Genomic DNA, 22269 nt, shown 5'->3' on the forward strand with positions numbered 1-22269 from the left:
TCTGCAACACTGCCTCTCCTTGGCCAGCACTCAATTTTTTGAACTAATGGCTTAGCACACAAGAATTAGCATTTTACAAAACCAAATCTAACTGCCAACCAAGTCTTCATGGTGTTGTTAACCGACAGCAAACTCTACTTTGAGTTCTACTTCCTTCAACTAAATGGATTGGGAAGTGGTCCCAAGACCCCCAAAAAGGGGTGGGGGGAACCACAATGTCCCCTGTGAACACATAAGCTTGCAAAGGAATAATTAGATCCACTACAACTGAGAGCTAACGGCTCTCATTTAGAATAGCCACAAATGGCATTTTCAAAGCCTATTAGCCAGGTTCCTCTACCCTTTGCAGAGTCTGCAATTCTCCTTTATTCATAGCAAGGATTTTCGGGGACCCTAATAAAAATGAGAAGTCTTCATAGTCCTATAATCTGTTCATTTTTCAAAATGCTTTCATGCCTCACCACCTATTTGATACCTGCAGCCACCCAAGACAGGTAGACCAGGTAACGCAGACGGTCTGACTTTCCAGAAGCACAAAGAATCAGAGTGGTTGCCCCCAGGACCCAACCCATGAGGAGCAGAAGGGGGACCACGACTCAGCCTTCCCTCCCCTCTCCTTGGTGGGGTTTTCCTACACCGTTGACCAAAGGGCTGCCATCTAGTTGTTCACTGTCCTCCCACAGTGTGGCAGGCAAGATAACCTCTCTGAAAGAGAACGCCCTGCATTTCTTAAGACATGGGGTGTCCCTGCGGAAAATACTGCCATTTAAATCCCTAGTCTTCACCAGTGTGTTTCACCATATTGAAGGCAAGTTTGCGTCCAAAATGGTTGAGTGGGAGCCAACTGTGGTGTTCTAATCTTTGTTCATGCTGTCAGTGTGACATATGAAAGAAATATGAATAAAGTGACAGGATGAAAACAAAGCGCGTGGCTGGTGTGAGATACACAGACAGGGTGTGAGCCCCACACGCACTGCAACTGGGTCAAGTTAACACCTCTTCTCTCCCCTACATATGCGGTGTGGAAAAGCTATTTATAAAATGTTTTTAAATATTTAGGACCAAATAAATCAATATTGTTGGGAAACACTTCCTCTGACCAGAACTCATTTAGTCGCCCTAGTCCCATGTGAATAACAGAACCAAGAATGTCAGGACGCTCCGAGCCCAGGAATTCAACAGATGTGCCGCGCGTTCTCCGCGGAGGCCCTCCCGGGTCTGCCTTCGGTCTCCGGCCGGGGACCGGGCAGCAACAGAACAAGGGTGGAATCTCAGGAGGGTGGCCTCGTGGCTACCAGGTAGGGCTGATGGAACAAAACAGGCGTGCGAGAAGTTACCTGGCTCTGCAATTCGCTTTGCTGCTTCAGGCGAAGGTTTTCCGGTGTATCTGCCACGGTAGTGAAGGACTGCTTGGGGTAGTGTCTGTGGAGAAATGTGTTAAAAGAACGTAATTAAAACATTATATTGTTAAGCGATGATTTCGCACCAGTTGCTTTGTCTCTCCACGTGGCTGGACCTCTGTCTGGATCATTACTGCGGGTCCCCTCCCCTCCTCCATTCTCAGGACCTTCCGTCACCTGTCACCCTACTACCTCCCCAAATTCCAACCTTGGCTTCTCTACTCACTGCCTGCCATCAGCACCCAAGCATGCTCAAGGCTCTCCTAACCTTTACTACCTCTCGCTCTGACCACACACTAATCTAGCCTACAGAGCTGGATTCTCTCTCTCCTTCGAAGAGGCCTAAACTCACGGTCCCTGCTCGTCTCCTCTCCAGCTCTTTCCTCAACACCGTGCATGCTGGCTTCTCGCTCCAGCTTCCAGAAGTTTCTCTGGGCAAGCTGTAATAACTCCCTGTGGACACATGCAACAGACATCTTTTTGTCTTCCTCTGCTGGACTGCTGCTCCATCCGGAAATGTCCTCTCTCTCGGTCTCTATGTCACCGCACATTCTTGGCCTGGCTGTCCCTTCTCTGTCCCCTGTGGATTCCTCTCTGTCTGCCCACCCCCGTCCAGGGTTCTAACACAGCTTCTTCTCTTCTCACTCTACATCAGGGAGCTGTGGGTAATCTCTGCATACATGCTGACTACTCCCAAATCTAGCCCAGAAGGCTCTCCTGGACTCCAGATCCACTGGCATTTCCACTTGTGTATGTTCCGCACCCACCATAAACTCAACCAGTCTGAAACTCAACTGTCCAATCCCCCACCCCATCCCCAAGACAAGGTCCTCCTTCTTATTCACTCTTGCATTAATTCGTGCTCATGGCCCAAGCCAGAAACCAGGGAATAATCATGTCTTCTCACACATTCAATCAATCAATCGTCAAGTCTATTGATTTTATCTCCTAAACACACCACGGATATATTTACATTTCCCTCTCTACTGCATTTTTCACGAAAGGCCACATTTTCCTTTCAGGTAACTGTAACCCTTGCCAGCTTTTCTCTTCCAAGCCAAACTGCCAAAACAAGCATTTTAAAATACCAATCTGATTACAGCACCTCCGAGTACGACTGTTCAATGTCTTCCCAGTGATTGGAGAACAAAGTCCAGGCCTCTTTGCCCCCAAATCCCCCTCCACAGTTGGCCTGCTCACTCGCCATGCTCCACCCATGGAGCTTACCCTTGTCCCTCCCACCTCTTCCCCCACAGGCCGCTCTCCTGGCCCAGAACACCCACCCCTCCGCACACCCTGCTTCTCTGGCTGACTCCTCTTCATCAACCAGGCCTTGCCTTGGATGTCACTTTCTTCAGGAAGCCCTCCTGGCCTCCCTGGTGGGCCCTGGAAGGTACTTTCCTTCCTGCTATAATTCTTAAATTCATCTGCGTGCTCCTACTGACATGTCCCATGTCGAAGAACAAGGAAAGTTCTGTGTCAGCGAGAGCTGACCATCTTGTCTCCCGTCACAGCACACTGACCACCTACCAGAGTCTGGTTCATCATAGGACTTCAGTAATGTGTGCAAATATTCGTGGAAGGAAGAAAGGGAGGAGAGAGAGGGAGATTAGAGTGAGCCACGTGTGGGCACCTCGGTGGCTCAGTCCGTTAAGCATCTGCCTTCGACTCAGGTCTTGATCCCAGGGTCCTGGGATCAAGTCCCATATCGGGCTTCCTGCTCAGCAGGGAGTCTGGTTCTCCCTTTCCCTCTGCCCCTCCATCCACTCATGCTCTCTGTCTCGCTCTCTCTCAAATAAATAAATATTTAAAAAAAAAAAAAAAGAGTGAGTCATATGACCACAGCCCATGGTCAAGCACAGTAAAGCTTTCACCATGCTGTGGGATAGATGGTCACACACATGCAAACACCCAGACCCTCCTTGTGACCAAGTGAGGGCATCTGCCCCTTCTGTGTGAGGAAGGGTACAAACACTGGCTCATGGTTGCCTCTTCCCCACGCTCAGCTGACCCAGGACGGGTATCACCACCTGCTGGGACTCTGTCACCACGCTCAGAGCTGTCCCTCAAAGAACTCCCTCCCTCTCTGGCCCCTCTCGTTGGTGACGTCCACCCTGTGTCTCTTACTATGGTTTCTCAAAAGTCCCTTCCACCTCACTCTCCTTGTAGATGCTTCTTTCCAGCCTCCCATTCCTGGCTTCCCCTGAGAAGGCTGAGGGAGCCATCTCTGGTCAGTGCCAGTAAACTCTGTGTGTCCTTCCAACCGTGACCCCAGCACTTTGGAAATCAGGATTAAAGATACTATGTAGTCCCGTGGAGTCAGACTCACAACAGGAAATGTGCAACATTGCCTCATTTTCCCAGCATCCTTCAGGAACTAAACGTCCCATATAAGAAAAGACTCCATTTAACTGAAGCTCAAAACCCCACCACTGCTGAACACATGTGAACTATTTTAATCAATATCTTTCAAAAACCTTGTATATAATTATCCTGCCTTCCTAGAGCATCTACAACACTAATTTAAATTTTGTCATCATACCTTAGCGTCAGCTTCATAGATATTAACAGATCACAATGTAAAGCAGGACTAGTGCTACTTTGAAAGTGGTAATTAAATCCACTCTCCGGAAGTTTAGCCCATTGAGACTCTGCGGTCCACAGGCTAACCCCGTTGGGGGCCAGACATTGGGGGATAACCTGATCCTGCTTATTTCTGGTTAAAAAGTAAATAGAATTTTTTTAAGTAGACATGATTTTAAAACTAAGCAGAACTTTAAATTAAACAGCATCCTGAGATGGCAAAGTGAACATGAGTGGGGTAGGTACCATCTGTAACGGCTTCTCTATGGGCGCAAGAAGTTCATCCATGCCAGGCAAAAATCATTTTTATTTGGATACTGACGAAACTTCACTTGCCCACACCACCCATACTGCCCATCCTGAAGTATCATTTCCTGAAAAATCATCTAAGTCTTCTCCTCATTTGATTTGACCGTGAGATGAGGTGACAGCTCTGAACTTAAATAGTACGTGCATAGAAATAAAACACCACTTTTCTAAGTCTTCTTCTGGCACACCATGCTGAGTTCTCAGGGGTCAAGGGCTGCACTAGAAGACAAGGAAACAAAATGAAATCTTCTGGTGCTTTGGTTTTTTTAGAAGACGAGCTGGTGGCCTCAGAAGCGAACCTAACAGGCCACACAATTTTATGGAGGACTAGAAACAGACAGCAATACTTTGCACTTTTCCAACCCTGAAATGTAATGATTCTGTAAGGGTAGGTTCATTGATACATCCCGTAACTTCGTCTAAAGATGCATAACAAGGGGCACCTGGGTGGCTCAGTGAGGGTTAAAGCCTCTGCCTTCAGCTCAGGTCATGATCCCAGCGTCCTGGGATCGAGCCCCACATCAGGGTCTCTGCTCCATGCAGAGCCTGCTTCCTCTTCTCTCTCTGCCTACTTGTGATCTCTGTCTGTCAAATAAATAAAATCTTTTTTTAAAAAATTCTCTTTCTCCCTCTCCCTCTTCCTCTGCCCCTCCCCCACTCCCTCTCTAAAATAAATACATAAATACAAATTTTTAAAAAATAAAATAAAGTTGCCTAATGGGAAGAACTTATCTAAAATTTTGACCTAGGAGAAAAAGTTTAATTTAATATTAATAACCAAAATAATAAATGCTGGGAGAAAGGAGGAGTTTATATCTGAAACTACTAGGGATCATGAGTAATATAATGGATTTCTCAACACCGTGTCTATGTAGTCACATCCGTCTACAGTAATCCAATAATATTCTGCTCTGAAGTCCTCGTCGCAACTCTTCCCCACCCACCACCACACTTACAGAAGAAGGAAAAAAAAAAAACAGATGTGGAAATAAACTGAGGGCACAGTTGTCCCTTACGGGATCGATCATAGGTACAGAGAAGCAGAGCATCTGCAAATTAACGGATGGTACCATACAGTTAATCCTAGCTCTTTCTAAATACCGTATTTAAATGGTGATAGAAAGTCTTTGGAAAATAAATGCCTTGAATAGAAATCTTAATGAAGGTAGATTTCATCACCAGGCCTACAGGAGGTGTGTTTTCTCCTTGCCCATATTAGGGATGAGAATTTAAGACAGAAGGCATTAAGGCACAAGAAATGGATGTTCAAAGAGACCCAAGAAAAAAAGTTTTAAAAAAATAATAATAATAATACAAAAGAAAAGGTGGATGAATTGGTACATTGACACGTTTCCTGGAAATGCGGCATATCATCCACTGGGAGTTTTCGAAAGATCTGGGAGAATACTGTGGGATGTTGAAGCATCGTAAATAGAAGTCTCTTAGCTGAAGTACACAAGAATTGGATGAAATGTCTGTATCAAACCAGGCTGCCAGCTGCAATAAACCCAGATTCCCGTGAAATGCTATAATCAGAATAAAAAGAGTAAGAATCCGGAGAATAACAGAAGACAACATCTGAAACAGCAAAGTTGGGTTACAGAAAGGAGACTTCCAATTTTTTTTTTCCCAATTTATTTATTTTCAGAAAAACAGTATTCATTATTTTTTCACCACACCCAGTGCTCCATGCAAGCTGTGCCCTCTACAACACCCACCACCTGGTACCCCAACCTCCCACCCCCCCTTCACTTCAAACCCCTCAGACTGTTTTTCAGAGTCCATAGTCTCTCATGGTTCACCTCCCCTTCCAATTTTTTTTTTATCTCTGTGAGATTTCGCTGATTTGAATAGAAGAAGAGTGATATGCAAACCACTGAGCTGGTCAGGCTGAGAAACGCAGTGTAAGCAAATTGGAACCTCCACGGACAGGGTTATGAGAAAAAACACGCTCAAGAATGTGAGCATCCAGAACCTCACTTTTTATCCAGAGCCCAGTGGCCCTGAAATGAAATTTCCCAGATTTGGACCTAGATCTTCCACCTTCTAGCTGTGTGCCTTTGGGCAGCTTTCATAACCTCTCTGGGCTCAATGTCTTCATCAGCACAATCACTATAATGGTTACACCTCTTAGGCTTATTCCAAAATTAACACCTGTAAAGCCTTTCAAATAATGTTTGGCTCATAATAAGAATTTAATAAAATATCTATTATTGATAATAATAATATCATTATCACCATAACTACCAGTAGTAGTACTTTCTCTTTGCTCTGCACAGCAAACTGACTTAACCTCAGCGCCTCCTTACGTCATCTATATAAGGGGGATAAAAGTCAGCAGGTTGTTGCCAGAACCACGTAAAAGAACTTTATAAATGGAAAAATACTGTAAATGTGAGATATTAATAAGCCAACTAGATGTATGAAGGTAAGGTCTTTATGAATTTATTTATCGTAAGTCGTGTGTTAGCATGGTTCTTGCACAGGACATCTGGTAACAGGCATGGTCTGGAGACATTTTTGATTACCTGTGGTTTAGGGCAGGTGGTGGGGTGGGCAGCTGGGAGCAAAGGCGAGGGAAGCTGCTGAACATCCCATAATGCACAGAACAGCCCCCGCCCCCACCCCGATGGAGACTTAGCCTGTCCAAAATCACCAATACTGCTAAGGTTGAGAAACCCTGTCCAAAACTGCCAATACTGCTAAGGTTGAGAAACCCTAAATAATAGATATAAACCTCAAGCATTATAGAAGTCTACTAATATTAAAACTGCCAGCTCTTTCAAACCAATGGCCACTCTCTGTTTTCATTCCCGTCTGCCCTGCAAAGTCAAACACCCCCCGCCTCCCCCTTGTCCTCTGCCACACTGCCGGTCAATTACTCCTGTCTGAGCCTTCTCCCCCGTGAGCACTTAATTCTTCCCTCTGCAGCTTTTTGTTTACTTGACCATGTTAAAGTTCCACTCAAACTAGAAAATGTGAGAGCAGAACTCAGGTGTCAGAAGAATCTGTTATGACATCATCGTTTCCTTACGGGTCTCGCACAAAAGAGAGTGAACACAGCAGGCCTGCTTACATGGTAGGCCCTCAGCCCATTTCTAAGAACTTGGACTTGGGGAGGGTTCCCGCCACCATTAACTGATAAGACTGTGACCAAGCTGTTTGTACAAACAATAGGGTTTACCCTGAACACTTGCTTTCTCTCTGGGAATCTGGAATTTGGGTACCTGCCAGACATAAGTTGCCTCTATGAAGAGCCCCCAGTGAAAACCCTGGGAACTGAGTCTCTAACTTTGTTGGTTGGCAACACTTGACACACGTCACGAACCGTTGCTGGGGGAATTAAGTGCATCCTGTGAGACTCTACTGGGGGAAGACCCTGAAAGCTTGTCTGCTGTCCTCTGGACCTGGCACCATGCGTCTTTTCCCTTTGCTGATTTTGCTTTGTGTATTCTCCCTGTAATAAATCACAGCCATGAATACAACTCTATGCTGAGTCCTAAGAAACCTTCTAGAGAATCATCAAACCTGGAGGTCTTGGAGATTGCCAACATAGGACCCTTTGTTCCTAACAACACATCGTTCATGAAAGAAAAAGTATACCAACATTTTTAATATACTATCTACTTCAAGAAAAAGCAAGTTCAACTCTTAAGAACTTTTAAAAGGTAAAAGTTCTGACCTCACATTATTAACCTGGCTTTTCAGCCCTGACTTTCGGAATTAGGTCAGGGCCCAATGACTTTACTTTGCACTGTCTTTACATGCTCTGGTCTTAACCAAAGAAGTAATGTCATCCAAGGGTCAGGATCATAACTGATATTTTGTATGGTGGGGAAATGATAGAAGGTTTCAATGTAACTTTGAGTATTTCTCCCAGATCTGAACAACTCCATTGTTGCGTATCATTTAAAATTATCTTTAAAGAAAAGAACATTGAAAAATAAATCTGAGAGAGATTACCACCAGCAGATCATCTATGAATTTATTTAGAAAGGATGCAGTTCAGCATGAGAGAAAATACCTCCAGAACAAGGTAACATGCAAAGAGGAATGGTAAGCAAATCAAATGGTAAGTGTGCAAGCACACACACATGCACACACACACACACATTGTGTGGAATGATAACAGTATTATCTGAGGTTGGTCCCCCCCCCCACAGGAAAAGCTAACATACTGGAAATCAGATTGAGAGGGTAGTAGAGAATTAGTATTCTAAGGTCCTTCTATTCTTCATGAGAAAGTTTAGGTTAAGGGTGAAGGACAAAGGTTAAATCCTTACTGAATTTTAGACTGTGCTTCAGCAAATGTGGTAATATTTTAAGGGTGACCACAGAAAATGGAAAACACTATGTGAAATCAAGTCCTATTGAAGGGGGAAATCAAATTTTTAAAAAATACCAAAATGCAAAAAAGAAATAAATAAAAAAATAAAAAATAAAAATACCAAAATGCTGGGGTGCCTGGGTGGCTCAGTGGGTTAAAGCCTCTGTCTTCAGCTCGGGTCATGATCTCAGGGTCCTGGGATCGAGCCCTGCATCGGGCTCTCTGCTCAGCAGGGAGCCTGCTTCCTCCTCTCTCTCTACTTGTGATCTCTCTCTGTCAAATAAATAAAACCTTTAAAAAAAAAAAAAAGAAAGAAAGAAAGAAAGGCATTGGGGAGATTGGGTGACTCAGTCAGCTGGGCTTCCCGCTCTTGATTTTGGCGCAGGTCATGATCTCAGATCGTGAGAGCAAGCCCCATGCCAGGCTCCATGCTCAGTGCAAAATCTGCTTGGAATCACCTCCCTCTCCCCCCAGCCCCCACACACAAGCTCTCCCTCTCTCCTTCTCTCTCTCAAATAAATTCTTTTTTAAAAATAAGTAAAGACATTATTAAGAATAGAAACACTACACAGTGATAAAGTTTCAATGCACACAAAAAAAGTATCATCCTGAAAATAAATGTACCTGATATTAGTCTCAACCAATCATTTAACATTTGTGCGTGCATATGTGTATTTATAGAGAAAGGGGGAAGGGAGCATACATGTATGCAAAATTGATAGGGGGAAGAACTGGCATATCCGCCAACACGGGGGAAGATTTCGACACCCCTCTCCCAATTATTTCTAACCAATAAATATATCAAATATGTGGAATATGGAATTCATGGCAATAATACTGGTAATGTCTCGGGGCGCCTGGGTGGCTCAGTGGGTTAAGCCTCTGACTCTTGATTTTGACCCAGATCATGATCTCAGGGTCATGGGATCAAGTTCCGCATCGGGCTCCATGCTCGGCAGGAATTCTGCTCGAAATTCTGTGTCCTCTCCCTCCCATCTGGCCCCCACTCTCGGCCACCCCCCACCACTCCACTCCCAATCACACACATGTGCTCTCTCTCTGTCCCTAAAATAAATAAATAAATCTTTAAAAAATATATATTGGTAATGTCTCCATACAGGGGTGGCATTCAACCCACTTAACAACCATCAGTCAAAAAGGTCTCGGAGCATTCTCGAGCATGAGTTACTAGCAGGACTCCCCAGTGTGTACTGATGACCGCCGGCCTCCCTCCAAGCACTCCCACGTGCAGGAAAAGCAGGATGCCAACATGCGCCATATGGAAGGAGCAGAATAATAAAAGGAAGGGAAAACTCTCTCTGCTGGGATCCTGATTCTCTATACATGGCCTCCTACTCCCTCTGATAGAGCTTCCCTGGGGATGTGTGCCTTTGAGCCCAGATGCAATGAGAAAAGGTAACAGCGTGAAACTGCGAGCAGAGAGGCAAGATGAAGAGGGGAAGAGGAAGAGAAGGAGAGAAAGACTGGAGCTCCAACTGGGATCCACCATCACACCCTAAACAAGAGAAACAACCCGCTAACCACCCTCGGGAGGAAAAAGCGTTGGGCACGAGGAGCCTGAAGAGCCTCGTGTTCTGCCCAGAGAGGCTTCTCACAGCAAAGAATCAACAGGAAGAACCCCATGAGGACACACCAGCAGGCCCAGCTCTGAAGATGGGACCAAACCATCAGACTCTTGAAAGGACGTGGGGACCCTGGGAAGGGACGCGATGGAGCGGCCTCCGACCAAAGTATGAACGAATGCATTTACATCTGAGTCGCACTGTGTTCTCCCCAAAACTAAAATGTTAACAGATTTGTTTAAGGAAGACCTCCTCCGATGCCTAGAATATCTGAACTGAAGCCAGCACCAGGCTGCCACAGCACGAGGTTGGAAAACGGCAGCATTTTTTCCTTTGTAAAGGCTTTTGCTGCCTGAGCACACTTTGCCAGACACACCAGAGAGCTTCCCGGGGCCATTTTCTTTTCGGTCTGAACAGCCAAAGGCTGGGTTTCTTCACTCCGCTCTCCGAGGCAAGCCAACGGGGCGTGCTCCCGTGCCTAGTCTTGGGTCAGATTTCATTCCCTGAGAGAATATCTTAAAACTCACAGTCATTGGGTTAGAAAGATTTTGCTGTTAGTTTAAGAGTCATCAAGAAAAATGGCAGATCGTATGAGAGAAGGAGAAAACCTGGAAGCTCTTCCTTTGAATAAAAGCTCCTACAAAATTTTATAACTAGGAATGATGCTCAAAAATAATCCTACTTGGGTTATCTTTTCAGGTGTGTAAAATTGCATAAATAAAAAAATTCTCACAGTGTCTAGGTGCCTCAGTCAGTTAAGCATCCAACTCTTGGTCTCGGCTCAGGTCGTGATCTATGAGATCATCTACGAGATGGGTCGTGATCTGTGAGATCGAGCCCCACCTTGGGCTCCACACTTCGTGGGAGTCTACGTGGATATTTTCTCCCTCTGCCCCTCCCCTGCACGCTCGCTCACTCTCTCTTTCTCTCTCTCTCTCAAATAAATAAATAAATCTTTAAAAAAAATACTCTCCCACAAAGGTCTTAAGATTCAGATGGTAACATGAATAAATGGACAATTCTATATTGTTTCTACTGAATCAATCAGTAGAATCACCAGTTAATGGGTAGAGGCATTTTAAAATATCTTTTTTATATGTTGGGGTCCACCTGGGCATCTTCTACCTACTACAACGGTTAAGTAAAAATCTGTTAGTTTACCATTAGCCCCGTTCGACATCAGCCAAAGACATGTTACAGATTTACTCCTGACATTTTTCAGGATCTTTGGGTATAAATGCATCTTTCACTATCTTGCTGTGTCATTGATGTGACGCCTATTCATGAGTTTCCTCCCATAGCCATCATCTCGTTCTTCATTCGACCACTAATCTTCCCCGTAGCACTTCTATAAACAACTCACACATAATGCTGCTGGTTGCAAAACATCAATTTTATGGTTAAAAAAAAAAAAGACAGTGAATTAGAGCAAGTAAACGGGGAATGCTCTTCAGAAGGAGGCTTATGAGCACCGCTGATAGATCACATAAAAGCGAAAAATGGATTATGATAATGCCGGCCTCTCACACATGAAATACAAGCCCCAGCTGAAAGGAAGTGCAGAACACAAACCCCCGGCTCTCCAAAGGGCAGTCGATAACCTGTCTAACAATTTACCAAATTCTCTTTCTGGCTGGAAGGGTCAAAGAACTTGCCACCTTTTGATTTACTTCCGCGGCAGGACTCCATTGTAACTTCCACCGCGTATTTACAAAAGAAGGCATTATCAAAGGGATTACACGGCAAACCTGACCTACCACGCTGTGAAATGCTTATCAGCTGTTGGGACACATCACCTAGATTTTGAAGACGGGTGTAACAGGTGAGAAATTAATACACACACGCATGCATGCATGCACACATGCACACGCGCAGACACATAGAGATGTTGTTTAAGGGAAACATGAGCTGTTGGGGGACAGTCTGTATTCCCCAGGCTGTTGCTGACACTGACCATGGGAATGTACAAACAGGGAAGTACCTGTGGCTGAGCCGCTCTGGGATTTGTGCCCAGGGACACCAAACACCACAGGTGATCATGGCCAAGAGGAACACGTGCAGATTTGGGACTCACGTATCTAAGATAGTCCTATAGTCCCCAAAATATTTAAAACCGTGTTTAAGGGAAAACAATATTAGAAACACAAAACATCACATTATATTCCTTTGCTAAAGATAATAACAAATAGAGCACCTATATAAATGCTCACTATTGGGCAACTGGGTGGCTCAGTTGGTTAGCCTCTGCCTTTGGCTCAGGTCATGATCTCAGGATCCTGGGACTGAGCCCCGCATTAGGCTCCCTGCTTGGCGGGGAGTTTGCTTCTCCCTCTGTGCTCTCTCTCTCAAGTAAAAAAAATAAAATCTTAAAAGTAAATAAAAAATAGATAAAATAAATACTCGGTATCAATAAAATAATTGCTTAAGGCCTGAAGAAGGGAGATAATAATAAAACAACTGTATTTTTAAGGAAAAGCCTACATAAAACTAGAAAGGTAGTATCGCACCCAGCTGCATATTTTCCATAAAAATGGACTCACAGATGAATGTACGGCCCAAAAACAAGTCAAATAAATTATTCCCATAATTATAAATTATGGGAAACTAATAATGAGTAATTATAAGAAGAACTGACACCATTGTCATAATAGTCTGTACATCGTCCATGTGCTACCTCCCATACTCAAGGCAGACACCACTAATCACACTACTCTGTCTGAATGATCCAGAAAAGAGCCAGCTTTCTTCTCAACACAGTACTCCAGGTAGCCACCGCCAAACATCCTGGGCCTCCGGCTAGATCTCCTTTACACCAGTACACTCTACTTCTTTGACAATGGGCAGATCTGCTGTTTCCTAATTTTTCAGGCTGTAAAAGTAACAGCAAGAAACTAAAATCTATTTAACCATTGGTCTCCACTGTGCAGAGAGAGAAATATTCTTAGAGAGCAGGGGAACTCTTCAACACACTTCAATTTGTTCAGTTCTAAACTGTGTACATTCCATTCATTTAGTGTGGTTTTAGGATAGACAGACTGAGGAGAACAAAGGGAATTATATCAAAACTGGCATCTTTCACACCAATATGTGTTGAAGGAAATGAACTCAATGTCACATACAACATTGTCAACTACGGTGTTCCCACCTGCCCCCTCGGCCTCATCGGAACAGTTCCCTGAGCAAGTCACATTCCTTTCCCAGGTACCTCAAGGCACAACCTAAGCATAAAATAGATCAACTTTTCTTGTGGCGTACTTCTTTCTGAAAAAATAAACATATAAATATAAATGAAAAGACAAACAAATGAATGAATGAATGAATGAATGTACTTCTTTCTTGCTATTTGATTATATAATTGCACTAAGACCCAACAGGCCACTGTACTTCTACTGTGTTCAGTGCCAAGGATGAAAAGAAAGATGTGCAGCTTTAAATGTTTTCATCACAGATGAATGGCATGGGAAGAAAAGAAGGCCTTTGTGAGAGGTCTGCGGTTAGTTTACCATTTTAAAAGAAACATAATTATTACCTTCAAACTTGTACACGTTAGCTTCAATATACTTGACTCAGATAACTTCAATAGAGTTGGCAGAAATGGCAAACCAAGCACGTCCCACCCAAAGCCCAAGGGGAATATTTTTAAATATATATTTATATATATACACGCACACATACACAGAGAGAGAAAGAATGCTAGTTGTTTAAAGAATAAAAGCAACAACAGAGGAAAGATCAAAGACACCTTAGTTATTAGTCGATAGAGAGTGTCAGACCGAAAGGAAAGGGGACACTGGGAACGTCCCCAGAGTCACCGGGCTGTTGAGAACGGCATTCGGACCAGCTCCTCCAGGCCTTTCCCTTCTCCATTTACTCCCTGTACAGAGTATATTCCACTGGTTCCAGTGGAGAGGTATTCACCCCATGCAGACGCCTGGGCCCATCTCTGAAGAAAGTGAGAGATCAGCCTCGGGACAAATCCTGTCTTGAGGCCTGTGATGAGGAGGACAAGCCATGAGATGACCTGCAACATCCACATCAGACATGGGTTTGAGGGAAGGAGGGATGTTCTAAAGCACCCAAACCACAGAGGACAGTCGTCTTGCTTATGTTTTTGTTTTCTCAGTTTGCTCTCAGACCTTAAGTCTCCACCTTCACTGGCCCCGTCTGTGTACCTGGCGACCTAGCCTGGTGATAGCCCCGGCCACTTAACAGCACCTGCAGAAGGTCACAGTCAGCGTTCCCACTCCGGGGTAAGCTCTGCTGGGAACTCGGGCCTTCCCAACTGCAGTGGAGACCCACTCCGGCTTCCTATACCCCTCAGCCTCCTCTTGGATCATAAAAAAGGACAGACAGCCAACAACCCCTAATTGTGTAAGAAAAAACCCAACAGCAAGAAAGAAATTGACAAAAAACAGCAAGAAAGAAAATGCACACAAGAGAATTTTTTTTTTAAAAATCAACGAGTTACTTAAAGATTTAAAAATAAAAGTATACTTGAAATTAATGCCTCACAAGGACTGCGGGAGGGGGGTGGAGGGGGAGGGGAGGAGCTGACCACGAAGGAACAGTGGGAGAGAGTTCTTTGGAGTGTGGAAGTGTTCTGTATCTTAATCATGGTGGTGCTCAGTCAACTTCATGCATATGTCAAAACTCATAGAACCATATTCCAAAAAGAGTAAATTGTACTCTCTCTAAACTTTTAAAAGTGGATTTAATAATACATGAATATGGAAATAAAATAGCCAATGGAGAGATACAGTAATGGAACAAACAAGCAACTAGTTATCTTCAAGATGGAGAGAAGAAAACCTCACATAACAAAGAGCCAAAAAAATAAAGAGAGGGGCAATATGAAAGAAAAGTTAAGAAATCTGTAAACAGGAGTGCCTGGGTGGCTCAGTCAGCTAAACATCTGACTCTTGATTTCAGCTCAGGCCATGATCTCAGGGTCCTGAGACAGAGCCCCAAATCAGGCTCTGTGCTCAACAAAGAGTCTGCTTGAGACTCTCTCCCTCTGCCCCTCTGCCTGTTCATTTGCTTTCTCTCTCTCTCTCTCAAAATATATAAAATCAAAGAAAGAAAGGGATGGAGGGAGAGAAGAAGAAAGGAAGGAAGGAAGGAATAATTCTGTAGGACACCTTGGTGGCTCGGTCAGTTAAGTGTTTGCTTTTGGCTCAGCTCATGATCCCAGGGTCCTGAGATCGAGCCCCGCATCAGGCTCCATGCTCAGCGGGGAGCCTGCTTCTCCCTCTCCCTATGCTGCTCCCCCTGCTTTTGTTCTCTCATTCTCTGTCAAATAAATAAATAAAATCTTTAAAAAATTAATCTGTAAACAAATCCATTTAATAGGAGGTTCAGAAACAAAGAATAGAGTAAATGAAGAACCACATACACCTTCAGTTCTAAATGACAAAACTTAAGTGTCCATCACAAAAGAAAAAGGCCCTATAAAATGCACCGTAGTGAGATTTCAGAATTCTAAAAATAATGAAAATCAGCAGAAGCTTCCAGAATGAGAAAAAAAGGTCACTTATGTAGTTATGATACCATTAGTCTTCCCTTCAGCAAAACCACGCCTTGGAAATTTTGAGGGAAAACTGTTTTATATCCCATCAAACTATGAGGACAAAAACGTGATATGTGTAGTCAGAGATTCAAGTCTGCAACCTATGTTTTTAAAATATAGTACAGGACATTTCCATGATGACAAAAAGATTCAAGATATGCCAAATTCAGTGGCAGCTGAGAATGACTTAACACCATGTTTTCAAAACTCTGACTAGTACCCACGGTATGAAATGCATCTTACCTCAGAGCCTAGTTCTAGAACAAAGTAGAAAATGTTAGAAAGCATTTTTTATTTTTAATGCTGGTCTTGACCCATTCAGTGTCCTGACCCAGTAATGGGTCCAATCCACAGTTTTAAAACACAGAGCTAACAGAAGCAAAGCAAGAAAAAATAAGGACATAACCATACAAAAGAGAGGATCCGCTGGACCTCGACAGATGGGACACTCCATTGACCCACAGAAAGAAGTTTACTGACAGGATTATGTGCTGGAGAATATTTTTGAAATGCCAACTGATTTTTTTTTTCCTCTCAGTGTCTCCCTTTCCATCTCCCCAGCTTCTCACTCACTCACTCCTTTCAGAGTTCACCACCCTAGCTCCTTCATTCGGGGTGACAGGGAAGAAAGCAGAAATGGCCAGCTAGTCTCTACTTGGGTACTTCCTGACGCGGAAAACCACTGAGAGGGTTGTGCCAGGTGGCCCTAGAGGAGAAACACTGTAGAGAGAGAGTGACCTTAAAGGAATATCCCTCAGATGAAGAGGAGAGGGGAGTGAAAAGAAAGGAGAGAGGAGATGGTGCACCCCGAGGCCTGGCTCAGAGCCCCAAGTCTAGGCAGAAATGGTCGTAGGCAGCCCTGAGAGGCAGCGGCCTGTGGGTCCGGGGCCTGAGGCTACGTGGTGCGCAAGTGTGCACTCCCAGGCAGGACACGGAACCACTAAAACCAAAAGGTCATGGATACAATAATGAGATTCTGAGAAGTGACCTGTGCAGGCCTGGGAGGGAGAACCAGACAAGAAGACAAAGACGGGGCCTCCTCCAAGGTCCTGGTGGTCTGCAAACCCCGATAACGTACCCACAATCTCAGGGAAAAGGAGAAGGAGTTCACATTTACTTATCCTGAGTTTTCATTGCCCCAAAAGAACGAGGGCTTGAGTAGAAATTAAGTCGTTATAGGAAAATAAAGGTACATTTCCGTACACATTAGTTCAAGACTGACACAACACTTAATATTTCCTTCTGATTTGGCCAAACCATATATACAATTCTCCAGTGAAGACTATTTATATGAGCTATACTTTTGGTGCCACTTAATTTTTTTTTAAGACTTAATTTTGTAAGCTCAGTCTATAAACAGAGCAGAAAACTTAACTGTAATTACTGCATATATGTAAATATTATAAATATAAACCTTATTTGTTTCAATGGTAAATATCAACAGATAAAAACAAAGCTTTTCTCAATGATTTCTAAGAGTTTAAAGGAATCCTGGGACCAAAAGTATTGAGAACCACTGGTCCAAACCACTGTGAGTAAAATTTTCTTTTACTTTAAATTGTAAATATTTCTAATCAACAGAATTGGGTACTGGACTGAAGTAAAAGTACACATGAAAGAATTCTGGTTTTAGATCAGCTTTTGTTTATTCATGAGCTCCAGAAAAATTCAGACAAGGAAAAAGATTTGAATGTTTTGCTATTGCTAATTTTAAAAAATCTTAATGAATACATTAAAAAAAGAAAAGAAAACTTTAATGACCTTTTGTCTGAATTTCCAGACTCTAAATTGTGAGATTCAATTTAATGAGGTGGTATTTATTAATTATTTGAAAAGTAATGGTTAATAATAAATAATTTAGATTTTAATTACCTTACTGATTATTTAATTTTCAAGTATCTGATTTTCCCTCTTATCCCAAAACCCAAAATAGCTACTGCCGCTTTCATATTCAGAGGTCTTTTCTGGACTGAATAACCTGCCAGCTTCATTCTAGAGCGACAGATGCTCCTACATCAAAAGTCTACAAAGATTCAATACTATAATAGCTCTGTGAAGACTGAATAAAGATGACACCATGCTTGCCAATGAAACTGAGGGAAGATTTAGACTACATGGAAAAATCCATGGAGAAGGAAAAAAAAGAGTGTTTTATTTAAAAAAAAATTGCTTTTACAAAAAACAAAATATAAAATGTAAAAGGTTAGACTAATTTTGTTTATGACCCCTTATTGCCAACTTTCAGCTCATTCTTAAGTCCATTTAACTTAAAATAACTAGAAGGATATGTATGTAGAGAGCCATACTGCATTCCCTTTACTGTGAAAGATCCAACACTAATAATAACTACATCTACTGGGAGCATTTACTGTGAAGGGAGGCACTACTTGGAGGACTTGTGTTCAATATCTCAGTTAATTCTCCCCAAGACCTTATGAGGTAGGTACTGTTATCATACAGCTAGTCAGGGTTGGGTCCAGAAATGGAACACGTGTCCGCCTCCCCAGTGGTGTGTGCACAGAGCCAGCTCAGGCTGGCTTCTGAGAGCAGACTGTTAAATTCTGGGGAATTTTGTGGGCAAAACACGAAACACGCCATTTTAAAAACTTAAAGGGTGTAAACTTCAGAGTTAAATAAGTTATAATACAATCCAAGTTAATAAATACTCTAATCTCATCACTTCCTAGTTATCTGACCATATCTTTTATTTCTGTGCCCTTGGTGCTACTTACACCTACTCTGTCTACAAAGGAAAACACTCTAAAATGTATGCCCTTGTGTATCTCTTCTGTAATGTCAGGTTGGTGTCTTAAAATTAACCATGGTGGTTATATTTTCACCACGGGGGAAAAAAAAAAAGGCAGACACTGCCAATCAGGCCTTCTGTTCTCCCCCAGAGCCGACTGTTAACCATTCTCCAGCTCTCCCCCAGATTCCTCCTGCGGACCACAAGCTCTTCACGCAACACTGTCCTCTGTCACCTGATAAAAACATTACACATTAATTTTGATTAACAAAAACAAATGGCTTTCACAGGAAGGCTTTGCTTTCACTCAGAAAATTAAACCACATGAAAAGTAAAAGTCGTTCACTCCGTTGAACCATTTAATTGAGTTCTCAGAGAAGGACTTTGCTTTCTGGTTCAAAAATAACATTTCCCAAGCGTCAAGAGAGGGGTGGGAAAAGTCTGCTCTGTAAACAAACAAACAAACAAAAAGGAATACGTTTCCACCAGGATCTTCCTGCAACCTACTTCACCACTTCTACTGAAGACTCACGTCCGACAGAAGTAGTTGTCTTTCCCAAATATCGTAGGTTTGGTATGTGTCCTGAAACGGGTCTGGGAGTACAGCTCCGCAGTCCCCTTTCCTCACTCCACACTAGCAGCCTTCCGTCCGAGGCTCCACATCCAACAGAGGGTAGCACCATTTTCCATGCTTTGCTTCCTTCAGGAAAATGGAGCAACACCAACCAGTTGTCAATCTACAAAAAGACAGCACTCGGCATTGACTAATTTAGAAGCAGCCTTGTCAGAATTTTGAAAGCCTGCAATCATAAAAATCCAAGATCTTCAAGTGTGCTTTCGATGCACAATGAAAGAGATAATTAGCTCCTTTCCTTGAATACTTAACTTTCCCGTGTAAGAGGGACAGCTGCTAGATATCATTCTTCAAAATTTAATTTTCTCTAACAAAATAACACGCATGTGACTCATATCTGTGCATACAGACACACATATATGATTAAAAGAATTATCTTATTAATTTATTTATAAACTAGATTTTCTTTTTACCCAAAAAAAAAAAAATCTGTAGATGGGAATACTGTAAAAAGGGAAATATTTTACTATCATCACCTTTCCCACTGAGAGGGTTGCAAATGTTGGAACTGTCACTCCTCAGTAAAATATCTGGGAAGCCAGAACACTGAGGTCTCTCAAACCTTCATTCTTTCAACAAGTAATTATTAGGTATCTAATAACAATATTGTTATATTTATTCAACACAGATGTATCAGACTATGTAATCCCATATATATGATTATGTATTTGTTTTCTATCATCACCAATCAAATATCATAAATAAAAAGAGTTGCCCGCGTTCGGGCTGGGAGAAGAGAATTGTCAAGCGACACATCTGAGCCATTAGTCTCTATCACCACGAGCACACCACTGTCTGAAGCAGCCTCGTACAGAACGGTTTTGGAACAAGGTAGGACATTCCGTTAAACAGGAAGCTGATGTTGGGTAATGTGATTACAAGCCTATGTTCTCCCTAAACAGTGCTCCATGGAAGACAAATTCCATGGAATGTTAAAAGAAAAAAAAAAAGAATGGGGAGTGCTCCGTCATCAAACAGACTTGGACAATCACAGACAAACAAATTGAAACAGATCTTCACTGCACGACTTCTCAGATTTGGTCCTTTTCTGCCAGGAACAACTTACACGGTGGCTGTTCCTCAGAACACATCCTGAGAAATGCTCATTTATCAGCACATCAGCCTAAGTCATACTTAGATTGGAAAGGAATGTGTAGAAGAACAGGAAATGAGTTCACACAACTGTCCACAGATTCTTCGCTGGGCGCTGAGGTGGCCAGCACAATGCCTCTCCCTTTGCTTTCCCTTGAACTTGTCCTGCCTGGCCGCTGAACAGCCAACACCTGTCCCCGCCTGTGTCCCGTTCAAATGCCCATGTTCCCAGACTCTCCTCTGCTCTCCCCTAGCCACCACCTCAAAGCAACACTTGTGTAACTCACACTAGACAACCCACTCTATCAGCGCTGTGTCCCTAACTGCCCATATGCTTCCCAACGGGAGGAGGGCAACTTGCAAAAAAGAGTGAATGAAGAGATGAGTGAACAGGCCACTGGAAACTAGTGAAAATTAAACGATGCAGCGGGCTTGAAATACAGACATTCAGAAGTTCGTATTTTCATATGAAGATAAAACTTTTCTCTGCAGGGACATCCAGATTATCATTGGCTTCCATAAATTGTTAAAATTAAAATTGAACCTTTAAAAGTCCTTAAAATTATTCCTTTGACTCTGGACCACATGTTTAAAGTCAGGAACTTTGTTGTGGTTTCTAAATTGTGGGAAATACTACAGTAAATTAAGAGAATCCAAAAATGAAATCTGGTCGCTCAAATATTGAACAAATCATAATTCGTTGAAAATTTTAATTTACACATTGAGAGAAACATGTTCCTTTTCTTGTAGGTGTCACAAGCCCAGGCCTGCAGCACCAAATGCTGAAAACCGAAAACCCACCAAAAAATGCTATTGAATTCAGTACTCACAAACTCAGAAGACACCAGAAACACGGTGAATGTCTGACTTCTTAAAACATAAATCCTCTTTGGCCAAGAAATAAAAGCAGACATGTGACTTCTCATTTGCTTCCTACCTCTAAAATATTGGGATTCTGCAGTACCACATTAAAAACCAAATTTTGATATTTTTATTGTTTGCCACTTCTTTTTAATAATTGAAGGGGGAAATGTCTGTTTTGGATAGAGAAAGAAAAAGAACCATACATACAGTTTTAGTGTATCTCTTATAGTTTTACATTTTCCAGGAAGCATGATTTACAGCAAAAAAATTTTAGGAATGTGTCTGCCAACCAGCCTTTTCAGATGCACCAGCAATAGGTTGCTAATGACACCCTAATAATAAAAAAATCCACAAATTTAAATCATGGGGAAAAAAACAAATCATTTTTTAGTGACTTTTACTTAATACTTACCGGTTTGTTCATTTTTTTTTTCTTTATGTCTTGCTGATTTACTCAGGAACAAATAAAAAATTGTTGCAAGTTATATACATTGATTATGGTCATGAACCAAGTGATGATTGAGACATTCCTTGTCAAAATGTCTGTCAATATTTGAATGAACCAGAAAATTTCACTCAGAAAAAATTTCACTTCCCCACTGTAGTGACATAATCTCCTGTTTGGGAGACCTATTCCCAAGGACAGTATCCAGGCAGGCACTTGATAAGGAGAATGGGACAGAATAAAAATATTTTACAGGACTCTGGAATGCTTTAGTTATTTCTAAAGAAGTTTGAAACTCACATTTCTTCTAACCTCATTCAATAACAGGTCTCTTTGTACTTAATATCTTCCCAAATGAAGCCACAAGAAGAACTATTTTTTAATATATTCTATCTTGTCCCACACATAAATTAAAGCAAATGTAAATTAACATTTAAACATATTAAAATAAACGTAAAATTAATTAAGGCCACGTAAACAGTGGCTAAATTCATAGTAGGAACGAAACAATGTGCTGGAGTTTTATGGAAATCTAGTACCAAAGTAGAAAAAACGACTACGGTATGAGTCAGAAGAGATGATTCTCTGTGACCTTGATTTCATTTCAAGAGACTCCCTTTCCTCATATTGTAAAGAGAGACTATAAAACCTTGAGTGATGTTGTCAAAGACCATCCACTGAAGTAAATCATGAAAGGGTATAATAAATTTCAAGTATTAC

At 42.4% G+C, this 22269-nt stretch overlaps 1 protein-coding gene across 1 annotated transcript in view; it reads right to left on the reverse strand.

Moving 5' to 3' along the window:
• The window catches only part of NEBL (nebulette), a 357048-nt gene that overhangs the window by 239370 nt on the left and 95409 nt on the right, over positions 1–22269 (reverse strand). The window contains exon 3 of the mRNA XM_044228985.1: positions 1338–1422. Within this exon, the coding sequence (XP_044084920.1) occupies positions 1338–1422 (85 nt within the window). The remainder of the gene's footprint in view (positions 1–1337; positions 1423–22269) is intronic.

The sequence above is a fragment of the Neovison vison genome, chromosome 12, assembly GCF_020171115.1.
Source record: "Neovison vison isolate M4711 chromosome 12, ASM_NN_V1, whole genome shotgun sequence".
NCBI lineage: Eukaryota > Metazoa > Chordata > Mammalia > Carnivora > Mustelidae > Neogale > Neogale vison.